The 21,291-nt window shown below is 38.5% G+C and overlaps 1 protein-coding gene across 1 annotated transcript in view; it reads right to left on the bottom strand.

The window, feature by feature from the left end:
* Nucleotides 1-21,291, bottom strand: part of DERA (deoxyribose-phosphate aldolase) — a 52,207-nt gene that overhangs the window by 26,775 nt on the left and 4,141 nt on the right. The window contains exons 2-6 of the mRNA XM_072348260.1: nucleotides 18,209-18,306; nucleotides 15,451-15,598; nucleotides 13,690-13,785; nucleotides 12,345-12,479; nucleotides 4,795-4,923 (exon numbers count right to left, since the gene is read on the bottom strand). Coding sequence (XP_072204361.1) covers nucleotides 4,795-4,923; nucleotides 12,345-12,479; nucleotides 13,690-13,785; nucleotides 15,451-15,598; nucleotides 18,209-18,306 — 606 coding nt within the window. The remainder of the gene's footprint in view (nucleotides 1-4,794; nucleotides 4,924-12,344; nucleotides 12,480-13,689; nucleotides 13,786-15,450; nucleotides 15,599-18,208; nucleotides 18,307-21,291) is intronic.

The raw sequence follows: 21,291 nt of genomic DNA, 5'->3' as shown, positions 1-21,291 counted from the left end.
ATGTTAGAGTTCTTTTAGCACTAACTCATTCCCTTTCTAAATTCAATTTTTATGAGTCAGTATCTCAGCTTATTTGACTACTTCATGACCTACAAAAAAATGTTTGAAATCTATATGTTTAGTAGAACTACCGGTGAGCATACATCTCTTCTTCCTGATATTTACATAAGTACTTGTTTGGTTACTTATAACGAAAGCAAGTACCTCTCATATGCCACTGATGCATTTCTCTCAAAATCCCAAAGAATGAGGTACATGAAGTGTACTGTGGAGACCAGTTCTCAGTTAAAGACACAGAAGTTTTCACTTTTAAAGCAATGCACATTTACTTAGTCACTTCCTCCACCTCTCCCTCCTTAATTAACGTAAATTCTTATGTAAAATAATAAAGTTTTTGTAAATAAGTAATATTGCTAAAACCTAACTTTCCAAAATAAAAACTTTATGTAACTAAATCATATGCATCTTTACTGAAGCTTTCCTTTCCTGCTGCATGTTTACCATCTTCCCCTTTCCTTATCTGGCTTCCTTGGCACTTTATCATATAGTTTGTGTCAAAAAATGTAACAATAAAAAAACCTGTCACCCTGTCACAGCAAAACAGTGAACAGGATCTGTTTGTGGTTTGTTTTTGTTTTTAAAGACAACAAGATGAAGAAACATACTGCAGTTCCCACTAGTACTGGGGAGCCAAGAACTCCTATTCATGTTCCTCAGAACCGTTTCCTGAAGAGGTTACAATGATGTACATTTGTGTTTCTCCCATAGAGATGGACTTCAATCAAATGAGATGCTGAAAATCACTAATTAGTTCGCTCTGCTCAGCGTCTGTAAACTTTCTGGTTGCATCAAAGAGGCAGTCTGATGCCCTTGGGAAGCCCATACATTCAAACCCTCCGTAAAGATATTAAGATGCCCCAAAAATGGCAGTGGACAGTACAAACTATGAACAAAAATTCCCTGATTTGCCTCTGAGACTTTATCTCAGCTTTCTGAAAACAATGTGCTTCTTTGGTAGTGACACAGATCCACTGCTGTGCACTTCTTACCTTCTTCATTATCCCCTCCTTAGCACTGCAAGAATTATTCTTGCTAGCTGACTCACTGTCCTTAGAGGGCTGTCAGCCTCTTTCAGAACAGCACTCAGAAATAGATACTTAAATATTCCAGAATAATTTTTAGCATGTCAGTCAAATATGTAAAAGGATTGCTTAAAGGACTTTAAGAGAACGAGTTGCCTATTTCCATTCCAATGTCTTTTTCTCTACGTAGTGTGCTAGGGAAAGAAGAAAAAGTAGGCATGTTATCTAGGAGAGATATGGTTTCAGACACAGAATGAACCAAAAAGACACAAATTATCGTATTTGCTTCAAATAGAAGCAAATTATTATCAAATTCGCCATGAAGACACCCTTTTTCCCCATAGTTTCCCAACAAGAATGTTGTACAAACTGCATTTTCTACAGCTGTCCCTGGCCTCCAGTGCACTGCTGGGAGCTGCATGTCCTGATGGGCTCAGGCTCTTTCATGGGCAAAAAACTGTGCTCCAGAGCACAGCTGCTTGCCTGCAGACATAGTCGATGCAAACACTTCTGAATGTAGAAGTGCACAGGCACACCACTCCAGCCTGAACATGGCTCTTAGTATTATTTTAAAATTCCAGCCAATGTGAAGGTGCAGACTTTTCACACTACTCAATGTTTTGGCATGCCTTTTCAAGTCAGCCAGCTGTGCTGCTGACCCCCTACTTGGAAGCTGAATTAGACTGAATGGAACTTGTTCCTCCTAGCACACATCATCACTCCTTGTGCACACACCAGCACAAGGATGACTGTACAGAAATTTTGGAAAGTTACTTGAGAGTCATCTGTGTTATATTCCCTGCTCGGATAATTGCTTTGTGAAAAGCAGAGTAATTTTATAAGGAGGGACTGAGACGCTTACTTGCAAACACAAATAAAACTCACCTTTGTAAGGGAGACCTCAGTCAGTGAGCTCAGGTGCCAGACATCCCAGGCAAGCTTTTTAATCACGTGGCTATTGCTAAATCTGCACTGTGACACTCTTTTGTCCCCAGCTTTCTGAGTCTCACAACTGAGACAGACGGGAAATCTGAGAGCTGATCTGAAGTAGCGTCTGCTATTTTATTATGCTGGCCTACAACATCAAAGTTGGATATTGGTGGCAAAGCAGTAGAGGCTGAATCTTCCTGACAATATTCCACTATATTTTGTTGCTGTTTGACACACGGCAGCAGGAAGGGCAGTCTGACAAAATGGCGTCAGATATGGAAGTGTGAATGTAGCAAAGGGGTGTCATGGAATTCCTCCATGCAGAAAAAATGGCACCCATTGACATTCATCAACACTTGCTGAATGTTTATGGAGACAAAACAGTGGATGTGAGCACAGCGAGGTGGTGGATGGTGCGCTTCAGTAGTGGTGACAGCAACAGTGAGTCACCTTTGCTGGTGCAGATTTTTGTAGAGTACAGTATGCATGCTGGTTTATTTCTGGTGAAAATGCAAACTTAATGGTAGCAACACGTTGAAAAGCAATGTTTTGTAGCTGAGAATTTGCTCTGTCAAATAGTGCTATCGTGCTCTTTGTATCTGTTGTAGTTTCCCTGGAAACAAATAGGAGGCATTACTTTTGAAGCTACCTATGTACACGTATTTTAAAAACATGCTGCGACAGCACAGTGCTTCAGGACCTACATGTGAGTGTGTATGCTCAAAGGTAATGTGAACATATGTAAGGCTATGATTTTGTACTCCCTGCACGGTAGACTTGCATTATGCACTGCACAGTGAAAGCAGGTTAAGGACTGTATGCCACATACTCACTTGCACTAATACAACTGCATGAAAGGCAAGGCAGTAAACTAGGTTCCTAGGGTGGTGACAGTTTTAAAAGAAAAAAACAAAACATAATCAATCTAAAAAAACCCACCAAAACTAGTTGTCCCTTTCTGAAGTAAGTTTCAGCTATCAATTTTGATTACTCAGTTTTACTGAGCACTTCTAACAACATAACTGAAGGAGAAGCAAATTTTGGTTCAAGGACAAGAACAAGTGGCCAGAGGTAGAAAAGAACTTCTAAAGCCAGTTTTGCAATCAAATCCAATATACTGTGTAACTCATTTCCTCACGTATGATTAATCACTAGTATCAGGTTTATCAGAGGTGCTGCTTTTTTACATTTATTTCAAATAAAAGTCCCCAGGATCTGGCACACCCACAAGATCAGCTAAATCTTCTTTTCTTTCTTTCATTTAAATCAGAGCACCAGTTGTAAAAACATATGGTCACAAAAGAGAGAGCTCAAACCTACCGTGCCAAGTTTCTTTCTCCCCAAAATATTACAAGTATGCAAATCAAACAAATATCTGGAATTTGAGGTTCTCAGCTACTCTGACAAGTCAGAATTTGAAAATTTAGCTTTCAATGCGTGTGTATACATTCTTATTTTTACACTTACCCACAAAGAAAAAGCAAGAGACTGAAATAAGGGAATTACAGCACATACTCGTATGGCGAGGTATCTTGTAAAAGAAATAACCATGCAAGGAAAATCATTAACAATAGGGCCATCTGCTGTATTTCAAAAAAACTACACCAGCGAAAAATCTGAAAATGTTCTAATGCTTTACAGTCTGAATTTCTTTAAAAAAAAAAAAAAAAGATTATAATTAGAAATGATATTTATTAGCGTAATACCTTTACTATGTACTTAATGATCCTAATTGACTTTGTAGCTGAGCAAGTAAAAAGCAAAAGAAGCCTCTCATTCCACTCTCATTCCATCTAAGGTAGATAAGCATAGCACTGTGTAAAAAGACAAGGAGGTCAGCTGCAAGTTGAATCTTTATTTAAATACAGACAAGACACTCAAATGACCTTTTCTTCCTCTAAAATAAGAAATTCCAGGTCTGAAGAGCTTATGGTAGAAAAAAAAAATATCAACAGAAATGACCCAAAGTTTAGTTAGAACATGGGCTTACAGTGGTTTTCAGGTTATCCTTACATTTCCCTTTGCCAATGCAGTTGAAGAGCCCTCTTTCAAGTATGGTGGAAGAAGCAGATGTTTAGAACAGAGTCCAAAGGACAGTCCTGAAGTCTTGTTTAAAGTAGGTAAAACTGAATGTCACTTAACTGTCAGTATTAAGTGTCCCACTTTTGAGCATGCCAGTGAAAAGCAGTTATAACCTAGAGCATTCCAGCACCTGCTGCAGCACTGGTGCTATTCGCCTTGATGAGTCTCCAGCATAGGTGGGTTACTCAAACCACAATCTTGTAGAGGTGATTAGGAATGATCACAAACCCAGAACAGGAGTACATAAGTCTTCTCAGCGAAGTGGCCAACTACATTAATAACAGGCTCACAACCCACCTGCCCATGCTACATCTGTACGCTCTGTCATGGTTTTGTAGCATGGGTAGGTGGGTTGTGAGCCTGTTATAAATGTAGTTGGCCACTTCACTGAGAAGACTTATGCTAAGTACTCCTGTTTTGGGTGACACTACATGGATAATGTGCATCTGTCCCAAGTGTATGTGCCCTTATTAAAAATACCAAAGATCAGACATTTGAAAACAAATGCTATTTTTCCCACAAATCTTGCTGTTTATCAGTTCTAAGTGTTATTAAACATTTCATAGCTTTTTGTTCATTATACAAAACAAATGACACTTCATTACTACACCTGCAACTTCAGTAATTCCTGCATAACAATTTTTGCCTACTATAGGCAAAACTAAACTTTTAGCTAAAAAAGAAGATGACTTATATTTACCTGCCATCATAGCGATCATACTGGCTTTGTAGACATTAGCAAGGGACCCTAGTTCACCTGTTGCTAGGATTGTTTTCATGTGAGCTTCTCCACAGGCCTCACGGCACTGGCGGATCTCCTCATACAGACCTGTGGATAAAAGCATTTGAAAATGATCGAGGTTGGCTGTGAGACATTTTCAAGTATGGCTGTAATTTCCACTTCTGGATTAATTTCCAATCTTATAATTAGTCACAGCACTCAAGAACTTAAGTTTTGCAAGTTCAATAAATTACATGACTGGAGGTAAGTAACAATGCCACACAGTTTCGGACTGAACTTAATAGGTATTAACGTCGCTTCTCTCAAAACTACTAATATGCACAGTATGCCAAACACTCATGAATATATCAGGAGCAAAATAAATAAATAAATAAAATACTATGATGTACAAAATTGATTTGAAAACAGCTTTTCCAGAAATAAATTTGGCAATAAATTGAATTAGTACTCAGGCACAGTTATGTTTCCCCCTGTGCATCATGTCACCGCAGCCCCTGTTCTCTATAGCCATCTTCGCAGGGCTCAGCCTATAAGACAACAAAGGTGTAACCAAGTTGTCTAATTACAGACCTTGGTGCCACTTGTGGTTCCCTGACATCTTCCCCTTGGCCTCCAACTGCTACTTGTGGAAGAATCTCATCTCTAAAGGGTCCCATCCTACTCCCCAGTTCCATGGGGCAGTCTCAGGAAGGCCAACTGGGAGCCAGATGCCTGTGTTTAGGTACTTAAATTCCATCTTAAGCTTTGTGAAAACGCAAGTTTGCTGAAAATATGCAGCCTCACCAACACAGGCTGCTGACACCCCTGGTGAGGAGAGTCTGAGGTCCAAGGTAGCACCTTCGTGGCTCAATGGCTCATGCACCTGTAAAGCCCCCTCAGGGGGTTACCGAGGACTTGGGTCTCCTGAGCTCCTTAAAAAAGGCAAAACTTGCAGACCTGGCCAGGAAATGGGAGCACAAGGAAAATGTCCCACCCCTTTTTGGCAAAATTCAGAAGTGCCTCCACAACATTTTAAATTTGGGGGGAGATTAAAAGAGTGAGAAGTTATGGAAATATAACTGCTACAATCTGGCTACTTGGGGATGATTAAGGCTCATCTAATATCAGAGGCAGGGAGAAAAGCAGCTATTACAGTGTGCTGCCAGCGTTTCTGGAATCTGAATTAGAAGTAAAAAAAAAAAAGGCAAAACTCTTTTTATAAGAGTCCTTTTTGAAACTGTACTGAATCTTTAAGTACACAAAATCGAAAGTTCATGCATAGAAGGCAAAAACCAAAAACAAAAAACAGCTTTAGTTATTTTTCTAAAAGTCCAGGATTATTTTTCCTCAGCATACTGTCCCAGTCCCCAGACAAGTCCCGAAGAAGGCTCACCAACTGGACACCCCCTTTACCTGTCATGTTGCTGAGTCCTACAGATGCTGTGGGTATACCAGGCTGCTGAGGCTGGGATCACTGCGGTGGTCCTCAGAGACATACTACACACATTAGCAGACAACTGGCTAACGCACTTAGCAAGTCCCTTTATAGACACCAGGCTTCACCTTGTTTCTTACTGTGTACCAAAGGTGTGAATTAATCAGTAATAGCATGCGGTCTAACATGTTTTATTGATCAATTGATGATACTCCAAAACCTTCTACATCAAATCAAGGCTCAAAAAAAAAAAGGAAACACAAAGCACCTGTGCTATTTTCTTGTGCATTTGATAATGCTACTCGTGTTAGATCCAAATGCAGTTTCTTTTTGTGGAGTGACTCTTTCCCGAAGCCTTTGCAAAGCCAGAAAAAGCAGCTTTCATGTTCTAGTTTCGGTAACAACAAGAAAAGACTCAAGTTTTCTCTACCTTTAAGATACACTGCCAAAAATGTCAAAACAAAATCAACAAAATGTACATTTAAGTTGGATTCCATGAAAAGAAATTTTATTTCCATAACTGTTGTTCATCGAAGTTAGTTCTGCAGCTACAGCACTCTCCCTATTGTTGGAAAGTACATTTATATGCAATTAGTGCCAAGATCATTTGAACAGTCTCTCTATCTGACAGCATGCATCAACCCACAGACAGGAACAACTGAAGATCTTCAGTCATCTGTGTCTGTCAGGTTACTTGAGGTGGGGGAACAGCAGGCATGTGTTAATGGGGCAGGTGTGTAGGTAATAAATACTCTTCTCCTATTCACACTCTATTTACAGATCAATTATTGCATTGAGTCCTTAGCATTCATAGGATATTCTCAGCCCTACAGTAGAAGTACAAATAGAAATGCAGCTATCTCTGGGAAAGAGAAAATTAACCAGAGCAGCTGAGACTAAACACCTTAGTCCCAAGTCAAGCAGGCACAGCTTTGTTTCAGAAAAAATGCATAAAGTCCTACTGCTTTCAAAAATAAAAAAGGTACTTAATCAGATTGAAATAAAAAGAGAAATTACTTGATCAACTCAAAACTCCCTCTCAAAAGACTGAAGAGTGATTGAAGTTAATCACACTTGAATACACACTCACTTCTTCAAGACGTCCAGGGCACTTTTAGGACACGTTTCACTGCATTCTTGTAGCTACCTGGTTCTCTCAAGCTCATTAGTGACAGGAGCAGAGCTGGACACTGGCTCTTGGCATACTTCTGACCTCTGCAGAACACCAGTAGTAGCTGGCAGAGCAGATGGAGCTGCTCTGGTTAGCAGAATTGGCAGAAAGCATTTAGGAAAATCTCCAACACAGGAAAACCAGAGGCAAATACTCTGCTATGAGCTAAGATCACCATGAAAAGTTTGCAAGGGATTCTTCTTCTGACTCTCAAAAACAGTAGAAAAAATAACAAATAGCTCTCAAAGCAAATGGCCAATACAGTGCAGCGCCTCAAACACAGCACTAACACTACCCATATTAAATCAGGGAAAAAAAAAAAAAAACAAACACAAAGAAAACAAACAAAACCATAATCAAAGCAAGCTATGCTATATAGATTATATTTACAGCCAGATGTTCATTGCTGTAGTCTGTGGCACCTCCACTGATTAAGCAGTTAAAATGAGTGTGATACAAGAATTATATTCTACTCAGCTCCCATTTATTTAACATACCTTACTGCTTTTATGAACTTCAAATCCGCTTTTATTGTATGCATTTATAAGTCAGAAAAGATCAGATTTCATAGGCGAGAGAAAATACTTTTATAGCAATATTTTCAACTGCAGTGTTATAAAATATGTGTTGGATGGTGGCATAGTTTTGGGGTTTTTTTGGCTCTACTGAATTCCAAATATTCAGTACAAACACTCCATTGATATTTGGCAGTTATTAAATACACCAGAGAAAATGTGCACCTCCCTTTATGTCTCTCAAGCAGGCATCCCTATCAATTAATGCTGGCTATGATCTGTCCTAGATTGTCTGTCTATATATTTTGATTTGGTCCAATACATTTGTCCTACAATCATATAATAAAGGGAATAATAGATACCTCCTATACAGGGTGTGAAAATGTTAAAGGAAGAATAAAAACAGCTTAATTTTTTTGAAACTGCTCTTCTCCAAAAATGTGGCGATAAAAACACTATTTTTTTTTTCCTTTAAATTTAGCTTATTTGCTGTTTTCAACTAGTCATTCACATTGACTGATGTTAAGGGTAGAAACCGAGATGAGAAGGGACAATGTTTCAATTTCTGTTAGACCAAAAGATCAAGGTAATCATGTTAGGAAATTGGAAAATGAGCTGGAATGCCTTCTGTCTTGCACATTAATGGCAGGTTTGTTAACAAAATGACAAGCACGAGGCTATCAGCACAACACGACTCTATCAGTTCTGCTCTCAGCCACATATGTGCAACTCCAGGCTCCAGTGATTCACGTGAAACTGAAAGCAGAATTTGGCTTCAGGAGTCTGAGATGCTGCTGACAGTATAAGAAAGAAATTATGCAGAGTTTGCAGTCCCAAGTTGGCTTGTAAATCTAGAAAATGGAAAATTCAAATAAAATATTTCTCAACAACATGTAGAGTCTTGTTCAAGTCTGCAGAACAGGTAGTATATATATTATCTCTGCAGCTCACAAAGGAGGGCCCCAATTACTGAAAAAAGACTTTTCACTCATAACTGAATAGTTATTAACAAGGATTGAAAGGCAGCTTTCATAATGAGGTTACAGCTATGTATTTCATGGTTGCAGCCATGTTCTAGCCTGTCAGACTATTCTATTTTTATTCCATTTTGTTTTTTACAGGAAACTTCAATTGACATAGAGCAAACGATAATCAACCATTATTAGTGGTTGTCAAGAATTTGGAAGCCACTGACACTGTGGTATATCCAGAGCTTGCTAAAAGCTGTGAAACCAGAAGTCACTTTATAGAACCTCAGATGGTTTCAGAAGGTAGAGCAAAACCAAGATGTGGATGGAGAATATATCCAGCTTCTTTCAGTAATTTGTTGGTCAGCTTCAACACACTTTACCTACAGGCTCCACATGCTGTAGTTAAAAGCAAAATCTAAATTCTGATTTTAAAGCTTAATTCATACTTCGTTAAATAATACCAGACAATGGTTGAGTAAACTATTGTAAAGTATTATTGCTCCAAAAGCAAATTGCTTGTAAAAGGTATGTATATATAAGCTCATAAACTTAAATTTCATTTAAGGTTCTTTTTCAACCTGAATTAGCTGCCCAATAAAGCTGCTTTCACATTCAGCACTATTACAAACCTGTTAACAATTACCTCATAAAGATCAGATCTAGAAAATATATTTTGAGTGACATTAAGAGTCTCAATAATACCAAAAAAGTGCTCAAAATGCAGCCTGCCCCCTGCCCTGTGCCAACATGACGGTGACTCAGTTATGGGCCCAGCCCAGGGCAAGCATTCATCCCTAGCTAGTTTCATAAAAACAGCGTGAAATATCCCACTAATGTTATGGTTTTGCTGCTCTTTTTTTAAGGTTTCAATAAAAAATATTAACAGTTCAAATAAATTTTGTTACTTGTATGCATTAACTATAATATATATTTTATGAGGGCTGCTCCAAAAGTAATTCCTCCTACTTTATCCTATGACATCAGAAACAGATGTTGGCAGCATGGCAGTAGAGGTTCAACATTCCCACCAATACTCCATTACATTTTGTTCCCATGTGACAGATGCCAGTGGAGGGGCAGTCTGACAAAATGGCATCTGACAGGGAAGAGCTTATAAAGTAAAGGTGTGTCACTGAATTCTTCCCTGCAGAAAAAGTTGCACCTACTAACATTAATCAATGCTTGCTGAACATTTACGGAGATGAAACAGTGGATGTGAGCACAGCGAGACAGCGGGTGGTGCATTTCAGTGGTGGCAACAGCAAGAGTGGGTCACTGTGATGAACATGACATGCAGGCTCTTGTTCATCACTGGCAAAAATGCTAATGCTGATGACTCTGTTGAAAAACAGTGTTTTGCAGCTAAGAATTTGCTCTATCAAACTGTGACTTTCATAGAGAGTTACTGTACTCGTTGTAACTCTTGTAGTTTCCATGGAAATAAATGGCAGGCATTACTTTTGGAGCAGCCTATGTATATATGGCTCAAGACAATTCTTCACTTAATTCAGCCTAGGCAACCCAAAAGGTTGGACACTCATGCAATAAAATTTTTACTAACTGTATGAGCTTTTGAAACAAACCACAGAGCAATACTACTCTATCATAGTGACCCCAATTACGGCACAGACTAAAAATATATGAAGCCAGAAATACATTAACAGTTAAGACAAAAGTACTCCACCAGGTGCATATTCATTTGTCAGTAGTATCTGATATCTCAAAGAATGAGAACCTAACAAAATAACCATAAAAATATACTTGGGTTTTAAGTATAAACAGAGTTTCTAGCATAAATGCAAGACAGCTGTAAAAGCTACCCTCAGTAAAAGGTATGTAGACCAACCACTACCAAGATATGGATGCCTTTTGAGCTTGTTCTGAACTTGGCTGTAGACAGAAGACTATAAATAGCAAATCAAATATCAATCTTAATTTATTTACTTAGTAAACTGATAGCTTTATACTAGATCCACCATTCTTATGTCTACGTCCTCCTTGTCCTTACGATCACTAGAAACAATTAACCTCCCATAAAGAAAAAAACTAACAGTGTATGTTCAGTTCATTTCAGTCACTGATAAAAACACTCACTAAATTGACCTGTGCTTCTCCTCAATTCTTCTCATAATCCTGGGCTGTATAATCTAGAGCTTGCACTTGCAAAGAAAAATGTACACCTTTACTTTCTGACCTCTGCTCTGCGCAACCTGCATCGAACAACAATGTACCATGAAGTAAGTCTGAAGTACAGTAAAAATGGTTAAGTCAAAAATTTTTGTGGAGGAACAACATGCTTTCTAACTGCAAATAAGGTTTGTTACAAGCCACAAGCATGGCAGAGGAAAGCGTGCATACAGTCTTAATATTGGCGAACACAGAATTTGAACCACCATTCTCAGTCACCTGGTCTCTATCTTCCATCAGTTTCTGAGGCTGTATCTGAATCACTTAAGGTAGAAATAAATAACTACGTCTGCCTTCAAGAAGCCAAACATTTGTAAACCTGCATGCATTTCAGAGCAAAGGGATGGAGATGAAGAGGTCGAGACGTAAGACCACATGGAAAACAGGATATGAATCTTGAAAAAACAGATGTACAAACCTCATGTGTTGGTTTTTTTTTGTTTGTTTTTTAAATTCAATTCTAAATGATAACTGAAAGAAGCCCAAAATCAGAAAACATGATTTGTTACTATGATGTCTCTACTTCCTTAACCGAACACCGGTTACCAGTGTTTTTATGGAGTCTTCCAATCACACAAGCTATTACAGTACTGCATTATACAATTAAATGGAAAATTCATTCCAAGACAATAATGTGTTTACCTTCACATTGAGATTAGTTGTAGGAGCATTGTCAGCACTTAAGGCAAACCGTTCACAGTACATTAAGGAGGCAATTAGAGCAAAAACCATCTTCAGCATTATTGTTCTTACTAATTAGTTGCAGTCTACAGGCACAGGAACATCAAAAATAATATGAACAGTCAATTTGTACCCTCAACTTTGAAAAAGAAAACCACAAAAATACACGTTTTTTGTCAAGAACTGAAATGTGTATTTAATAAGATATCATTTACATTAGCAGCCCCTTGGGGGGTTTAAGAAAACTGTTCAAACACTGTGGGCATTCATTTCTCCTCTATTTCACTTGTTATTTTTTTAATCCTGTATACAAAATGTTCAAAAGTGTAGAAACAACAGATCCCATCTTTAAGGCATAAAGTAATTCTGAATTCCCAACTTGTAATAGCATTATTTAAAAAAAAAACAAACAACAGCAATTTGTCATACTTCAGTAAAATTATTTTGGTTTAGTTCGGTGTCCCAGTTTAACAGTCTTTGGGGAGGGATCAAATTCTTTAAGGACTAATAATGTAGAAACTGGGGGAAGAAACAGAACTAGCACATATACACTGGTTTAGCTTCCTTACCTTCCCACTGGCCACTCAGCACCAGGCTCCTACTAATGACGATATCAATCTCTCTGGCACCATACTGTACAGCCAGCTTTATTTCAGCCAGTTTAGTTTCTAGAGGAGTTTGTCCAGATGGAAACCCAGCAGCCACTAGCAAGGAGGGAAATGCAGGAAGGGGGGAGAAAGTTTGGTTTATAAACTGAACTTAAAATTGTGTGTACACAACACACCACAAAATTTGAAAGCCACTGTATTTTTTTTTAATACCCATCACCAATCAAAAACCTAAAGGCACCTCATCCTACCCTCCTTCGAGCAGGTACTAACTGCTTCTTTTGAAAAGGTCTCTTTCACAAGACTTAAATTTTCCCAAAATGGCCTGCAAAAGCACAGTATCTATAAAACCAAGGAAGGAGTGAACTTGTATGTGAAACAATACGCAGTTTTAAAATTCTCCCCAACTCTCTTAAGGAGATTTTTGAGTTAAGTCCCAGTAATACATTAAATAACTAAACCACATTACAGCAAAAACTTTTTAATGAGGTCTACTTAGAATTTCCTTTATGATGTTTAAGCTCAAAACCTAAAGTAACCTTGGAAATGGAAATAAAAATGGCTTTGTCAGAGATTTTCTGTGACATAAATGCAGGTAGTATTTTTTTTTTCCCTACACAACAATAAAGAAATGAAAACCCAGAAAACATAGATGTTACCATAAAACACCTGATCTAACTTCAAAGTTAGCCCTTGCTTTGAACAGGAGGTTTGACTAAATGACATCCAGAGCTCCCTTCCAAATCACATAATTCTGTGATCCTGCTTTTTGCTTAGAGTAGACTCAGAACTTGTTTATCATGTGGTGACTGGAAAAGAACTGGCACTATGAGATTTAAGAGTACAAGTCTTGAACTTGCAGGCTGCACAGCCAGCAATAACCCTTGCCTCTGCACAAATCTTTAATGAATTCAACCTGTAGGACCATACTTAGAAGCCAAAAAACTGACAATGAGAAAAAAAACAACACAACAACAAAAATAACAAACCAGAAAACCCAAGACTTGCATTAGAGTAATCTACTTGTCTTCTGATTTGCTCAAGAACCACACCGTTGAGCTTCCAGCTTGTTATCTTAGCACTCCTGATAAGCTTGAAGTTGAAACAAAACAAACGACAACAAAAACCATAAGCAAACCCTCCCCACAATTCCCTTCCTTCCACCTGCTACCTTTTCACCTTATTCTGAAACAAAAGCAAATCTGAACTTCCAGATTTTTCTACATATTTTACACATGTAGATATACTGCTACACAACTATATATCTATCAAAAGATATAACTGATTGTTTTAACAAAACACTTACCTGAAGCTACTGGTATATTACAACCAGCAGCCTTCAAGGAGTTAACAGCATCGGTGACTCTTGCAGGATATACACAAACCGCTGCGACAGTAATACCTGCCAGAGACACAATTCATTTTTTTCATATGCAGACTTGCACTTCTCTAATGTACACCATATAATGAGCACAGGTATGTTATTTGCACCTCTCTCCCACTTTTGTATTCTCACAAGAACCTTAAGCACATACAACAGGGATATTCATATAAGTGCTTCTCCATATTTTTTACCTCCTTCATAGTCCTCCACCTGTGTCTTGGAACAAACTAGCATTAGCAGGAGTTAAAGCACCTCTCAGCGTGTTTTTTTACCAACAGATTCCCTGTTTAACAACATACATTTAAGACATGCTTAGTCAGCAGCATATAGTGAGAAAAAACTGCTGCCAAGCTCTGTCCTTACCTGTTGAGCCAGGCTGAGCCCAGCAGCAACAGAGCAGTCTTTATGTTAATGCAGTTCTACGGCATTTCTAGTTGAAACACTGTTCTCTCAGTCTCAGATAATTGCTCTCATATTTAATCTTTCAACCGTCTGAAAAGTCCATTAATCTAAGTTTAGTTAAAAAAAGAAAAAGAAAAAAAAAGGCTAAGCTTTGATATTTCAAATGTATGGCTAGAAACTAGAGAACTGACCTTGCCCCTTGGTTTTACATCATATAACTTCAATGAGAAGACAAAAGCCTGCAGAGAACTACTGAAATATTTTGATAGTAGAAGTATGCCACACATGTCACTGAGTTTTTTTCTTATTGTTAGAAGCCAAATGATCTTCACTGGCACATCACTGATCGCATCTAGAAAAATTCAGAAGTGCTTGTCTGATTTAAAGAAGTTTTATATTGAAAGTCTCAGTTTGCTCTGAAGTTGTATCAGGTTCAGTCTCAGGTGTAAAATCTGAACTTCTGATGGAGCCTGCTTCAGTAATGTCAACTTGTTGTCAATGCTTTACCAACAGCGGATAAGGGCTGTCTCCCTCCAACTCTGTTGGCTTAGCTGGGAACTCTGGAGGTATACCGGGTGTATATGTTTCACACATAACCACATACTAAAGGAATTATTCCTTAAAGCAGATTGGGCTGCAAAGATGTCACCTATCATAATTACTCAAACAAGCAGGTAACAGAAAATGTTTTCTGAGGAGAAATAACGTGCTTACACATATGGAATGCCTATTTTCTGACATGCAAAGTGGCAGACTCTTGAGTATCACAGAATTATAGAATAGCTTAGGTTGGAAGGGTCCTTGAAGAGTAACGCAGAGCAGCATCAGTTAAGCATGAAATCCCCCACTTCTACAATTCAGAAAGGACATCAGGAGATTAATTTGTTTCACCTTAGGGCACTGTTATTAAAAGGCATACACTTAAGTTACACGCTTGTGGTTTCTCTATCAAATCTGTTTATTATGTACCACAACCTACAGTGTTTACCCGAGTCTACGCTTTAGTTTGGTTTCCAAACGGTGAATGGACTTATCATCTTCACATTACTGTATTAACTCAAAAGAATATGTATAACACGTTTAAAAGTTAAGGCAGTTTCTTTGAATAAGACCATGTAGGACCTATTTTGTTCTCTCACAACTATTAGTTCTGCAACACTGTCTACCATAACTGTTTCCATAATAGAAGAGGTCATTCGTACACCTTTCTGAAAACTAAAAAAATACTGAGGAAACACAGACATTTTCTCTACAAACCTAACAGAACAAAAACAATCAAACCTTTATCGTGCATATCCATGGCTTTCAGTAGATCCTCTCTGATGGGATGCTTAGCTTTAAAACACAGTCTGTGAACATTTGAAGGAGTATCATCACCTGAGAGAGTGGTAAGGTCTATGCAGGTGACAGCTTTCAACAGCCAAGCAGCCTGCAAAGGGAGTGAAGAAAGGAATATATTTCAGTTCATGCTTCCAAAGCCAAACTGACTTAGAACCAGGAATCCAAATCCTGGTAATCACTCTAAAAATTAGGAAAAGTATGCTGTATATATAGAGGATACAAAAATAATGGTTTGCACACAGGTTGTTCCAAAACTAACACCTCCTATTTATATCCAGGGCAACTACAACAAATACAAAGAGCACAATCACACTATTTGATAGAGCAAATTCTCACTATTTTTCAAAACACTTTTTAACCACTATTAGCTATGCATTTTTGCCAGTGATGAACAATATCCTGCATGTTGTGCTCATGAAAATATGCACCAGTAGAGTTGCTGTTGCCACTGCTGAAAAACACCAACCACCATCTCACTGTGTTCACATTCAGTGTTTGGCCTCCAATGGGTGCTATTACTTCCACACGGAGGCATTCAATGCCACACCTTTCCTTCATATGCACATCCATACCAGATGCCATTCTGTCAGACTGCCCCTCTGATGCCATCTGTCACACAGGAACAAAGTGTAACACAATACTGGCAGGAAGGTTCAACCTTTACTGCCATACCACCAATACCAGCCTCTGAGATCATGTGCTAATAGAATAAAGTAGGAGGCATTACTTTCGGTGCAGCCCTCATACAGTAACACATTTGTATGCCTGTCCTTCTGAGAAAATAAAACACAGAAGCAGTGGAAGTTAAGAACCCACAATTTTTCAAAATTAAGAGTCTAGACTTCAGATGCTTCTTTTGTTTGTGTGAATCTGGGACTAAAAAGAAATATGTAATTAATAAGTGAGAAACAAAACAAAATTAGAAAAACAAAACAACAGACCAAGAGCTAAATTACAGGGCTACAGAAGTCTTCAGAGGAAAATGCTACAGAACACTAAAAGACTTATTGATTAGAGGATGGAAGAAAACCACATCCAAATATTTTTCAAGGTTTGTTGTTGAACAAAAACTGAACTTGAAACATTATTTTGAAATATTTGCTGGAGGTCTTCCAGTGAATGCTCATTTGAAGCGATGGCTTCAATAAAAACAGACATCTTTTGCTTGGCACTTGTTCAACAAGGAGAGAGATGGCAGTGATGGCCATTTGAGTCTATACAGCCTATCAAGGACAACCACTTCCTGACCATTCCATTCTATGACATGGTTCATCAGCATACGAGGCAAAACTTGTTTCTACATGGAGGCATTACTCAGCAAATATTAAGAGTCAGGCCAGCCTGTAAACCTTTCCTACTTTGCTAATGACAGTCTCCTTTTCGAACCTGTAACAAATATTACATCAGAAGCTGCTTTGGGGGTACTGAGCTGAGCAATGAACTGTTACTGGCCTTGGTCAGTCTAAGTTTGACCACTTAGAATCATAGAATCACCAAGGTTGGGAAAGACCTAAACCATTCACCTATTACCAATAGCTCCCACTAAACCATGTCCCTCAACACAACATCCAATCGTTCCTTGAACACGCCCAGGGTTGGGGACTCCTCCACCTCCCTGGGCAGTCCATTCCAGTGCCTGACCACCCTTTCTTACAAGTAATATTTCCTAATGTCCAGCCTGAATCTCCCCTGCTGCAGCTTGAAACCACTGCTTGGTTCTAAACGATTTCTACTTCCATCCTATACTACCTCAGATTTATGCTCGTCACAAAGGTAGCTTTGGCCACCTCAGAACAGCTGCCTGCCACATTAAGCTCAGAATGTCAACTACTTTGATTTTTATTATTATTATTATTAAAGAAATAAGTACAAATAAATGATTGCGGCTTCATCCTATTAAGTTACAATATAAAGATTGCTCTTTTATTGTTTCCTACTTCCTACTCCCAGTTTATCAGTCACTGCTGAAAGGAAGCCATTTGTTTAGTGTGCAGACGGAAGGAACAACACTTTTGCTCACTGAAACAGGAATCAACTTGTCCTTTGGACACCATTTACAGCCCACAGCTGAGTGCTCACTGGGAGTTCTGGGCCTATTCCACAGCATTTCTCAGACTTTGTCCTTACCCGATGATGCCAAACTGTCTATCTGTGGCATTCCTACGCCCAGCTCTGTCCACCAAAGCAATACACACACACAGAGATGCACATCAAGTACCATAGCCAGTTAGGATTTTTGAGTTTCCAACAGTAACTAGTTAAGCAAAGAAATCACACTTGTTGGAAATGTTTAAGTAAGCAACAATCATCCAGGTAGGTCAAACTTGACAGGGACCACGATCATATCTTACAGCTTTAAATTAAAAAATAAGGAGGCTGTGTGCAGAGAAGTCTGCCTAGGATACAGAATAAATGTGGTGGGATAGTAATATACAACTTAATCCACTCATGAATAAAGATGACTGAAATTCATTTGCGGTTTTGCCACTCATGAGTTATAAGGTTTTTAACTTGTTTGGATAAATGCGTCACCTTATTCCATCCCATCATCATCAAATACAAATTATTAAAATAAGACATGGACAAGCACATCTTTTAAGTTTACATGCATCTTGGGGAAAATTCAATATTTCAGCCTAGAGAGGGAGAGTGACTGCTTCAAAAATACAGGAACAGAATGCATAAAAAGAGCACTTACTTGCCAATTACCTTTCAGAGTCCGCCATTTCTGAATTTGTTCTGCATGCCTTACAACTGCAGGTGGGTTCACATACACTTTGGAAATCCAGCCAAGCTCTGATGTGGGAGAAAAGAATAAAAATAGAAATGTCTATAATCTATTCCTGTGTTTTTTTAGTGTTCTGTGTGGGACTTCAGAAGGAAGCTGTAGATTTGTTTTGGTCCTCTGAAAAGCATGTTGTGCTTTTGTATCCTTTTAGGGGCTTCTGCGCTTCTAAGCAGTTCAAAATACCACACTACAATAAACTTCTCTCGGGGGATGAACTGTGAACTGGATGTTTCACGCAGCAGACACTGTTTGCTGTTAAAACTGAATTAACTTAATGATGGTGAGAGATGCTGTGTTTCTAGTCCCGACCTACCAAGTTTAGTATGCACGCTGCAGATAAACAATCTTCTGCTGTTGCTTGCTGATTTACTTCTTGATTCCAGAGTAAGCTAACATTTAGCCAGTCCATTCTTGCAACAAGGATGCAATGGCATTTTATCTGTATGTGCATGGATCTTTGATTGCAGGAACTGTATCTCTCGTGGTCACAAAAATCTCTGGACAGACTTTTGTGTAATAATACAGATAGGCTGTTTTTAACCTGGAGCTACTCTTAATGAATTTACTATGAGGGATGGACTATCTGCAAGTTTCCAAAAGCATTCCTGGGCAGCACATCTGCTGGGAAGGATACGTGTACCTGCCTGCCTTAGAAGTGCTCACCTTGCCAAGCACCCTGGGGGACTTGGGCAGACATCTTCCATCTGTGAATTCCTTTAGATGCCCACTGCAGGTGGTCTGGGTTGCAATTTCAATGAGTTACAGTACTCATAAACAATAACCAGAGCCAAAAAAGCAGTGGATACTCAACATTTACAAAAAGAATAAAAAATGTCCAATAGTAGAAGCACCATAAAATGATAATCTCTTAATTAAGGGTAACTGAATGATAAAGAAGAATTGATGGTTCACACCCTCACAGCTTGAAATTTCTGCATAGTGTGATAAATCAAAGGTCTAATTTTGAATATTAATAAACACAAACTCGTATTTTCCTGCTCAGAGAAGTACGCAGATAAAAGAAAACAGAACATCTTTAAATCCTCTTGTACCCCAAACATAGATAATTCTTTTAAATATTAATCATACAACCAATCCATGAAAATACCCTGAAGAAAATAACAACAGTCATCAATCACCAGTCATCAACTAATCACCACCAGTTGCAATCATCGGTTACCATCATCACTTAGGGGTTATGTACAGATACAAGTTCAGATACTAGGGATAATAGTTCTGGGTGATCTGATTTATTGAGAACATCTAATCTCTGCAAGTATTCTTTCTTGCTAATTTACTAATTTCTTGTCCCCATCTCTTTCCTTCTACTTTTTAGTTTTAATCATGCACAAAAATGCCGGACTAATAAACCAATTAAAATATCTGTAAATACAACCTTGTTTCCCTAATGAGACTTAAAGATAACACCGGAGAAAACAGATTAGGAGAGAGATTATTCAGTAGATATGCAAGACAATTGTAGGAGATGCAGCTAAGTCTTGTTCTCAGCACAGTCACCTTGCTAACGCTTTCCTATCACCACATACATTTAATAACATAAGCAGAATCTGCAGGGTCAAAATGGTGTCCAAAGCAGATAAATTGGAAAGAAAAAAAAAAAAAAAAAAAAAAAAAGGAATTCCAAAGCAGTCATAAGAAATTTAGTACTTCTTGCATCAGTCTTACTATGTAGTGTACAAGATAAGGAGGAGCAGGTCAAGATGAAAACCAGTGTAACAGAAACCCTCAATAATTCTCGCTGCTCGCCACAAGTCACATTATCTAAAAAATAAAAGATGAGTCTGACATGTAGAAAGCAACTAAGAAAAGCTATTGCTACAACACTTAGAGCTAAATCTTTCCTACTTTTTAAATATCAATAACTGCAAACCATATAAACACAGACAGCTGAAACACAAGCTGCATCTACTGCAGCTGCTTTACGGTCAGCTCTCCTAGGTGAGAGCACAGATCTCCCATGGGGCTACCATTTTCAGTATTTGCCTTTGAGAAGGAAAATATAAACAATAAAACCCCAAACAAATAAATAAAGGATACAGAAATTCTGCGTAGTGATTCTACTAATGTGTGCCAAGTATTCAGGGACAATCATTTAATCGTAATCCAGTTTGTCACGATAACTTTTGAACTCTACTGACTACATGGTGATCTTCCAGTTCCTCTGGAAAAATGCAATAAAATTAAAGAAGCCAATTTAGATGAGGAAATCAGCTTCTAACTCTCTAATAAAGACCCAGAAGTTTCAGTTACTCTACCGTAACCTATTCTTCCTGTGGCGCAGTGGTATAAGCTGCTGCTTGCAGGGCCCGGGTTCGAATCCCCCCTGTGGCGCAGGGGTAGAAGTGCCGCTTCGCTACACAGGGGGCTCGAAACCCGGGAGTTGGACTCGATGATCTCTAAGGTCCCTTCCAACTCGCACGATACTATGATACTATGATACTATGATACAACAAAGAAATCTGGTATAATAATTGATCTGTAAAAACTATTGCTGTCTGCAGGAGCGTTTGGAAGAACACAAAGACAGTGTCCACTTTGTCAAATATGAAAAATGTTCATCCTCTTGGTTATTGGAGCATATACATGAACTTAAGTGGAAGGACAGAAATTTTCCCCATGGGTAGGTTATCCCTTCATTGCTCACTATTTGGAGAAGATTTTATCTGATGCATCTCATGCTGAACGTTGCTAGAAACATACATTACTGTATCTGGCCCTACCTGACTTTTGGGTGGGCATTGATTCTCAGGTTTGAGTAATCAGTTCAGGAAACAAAGCACTGCACACTAGATTGCATTAAAGGAAATAATTAAGGGTAATGCTCAGGGGGTAAGATTAGCAAGTAATACCAAAGAAATTCACAATCAATAGGAGAAAGGGAAGCACAGTGGAAATGAAATAAGCTACTACTTCTGCTAACTAATCTTCACCCATTGCTGCTTTTAAAGGAGTGAGTAACCTGAAAGATTATA

Source organism: Excalfactoria chinensis, chromosome 1 (genome assembly GCF_039878825.1).
Source record: "Excalfactoria chinensis isolate bCotChi1 chromosome 1, bCotChi1.hap2, whole genome shotgun sequence".
Classification (NCBI taxonomy): domain Eukaryota; kingdom Metazoa; phylum Chordata; class Aves; order Galliformes; family Phasianidae; genus Excalfactoria; species Excalfactoria chinensis.
This window is presented reverse-complemented; position numbering and strand designations above follow the sequence as displayed.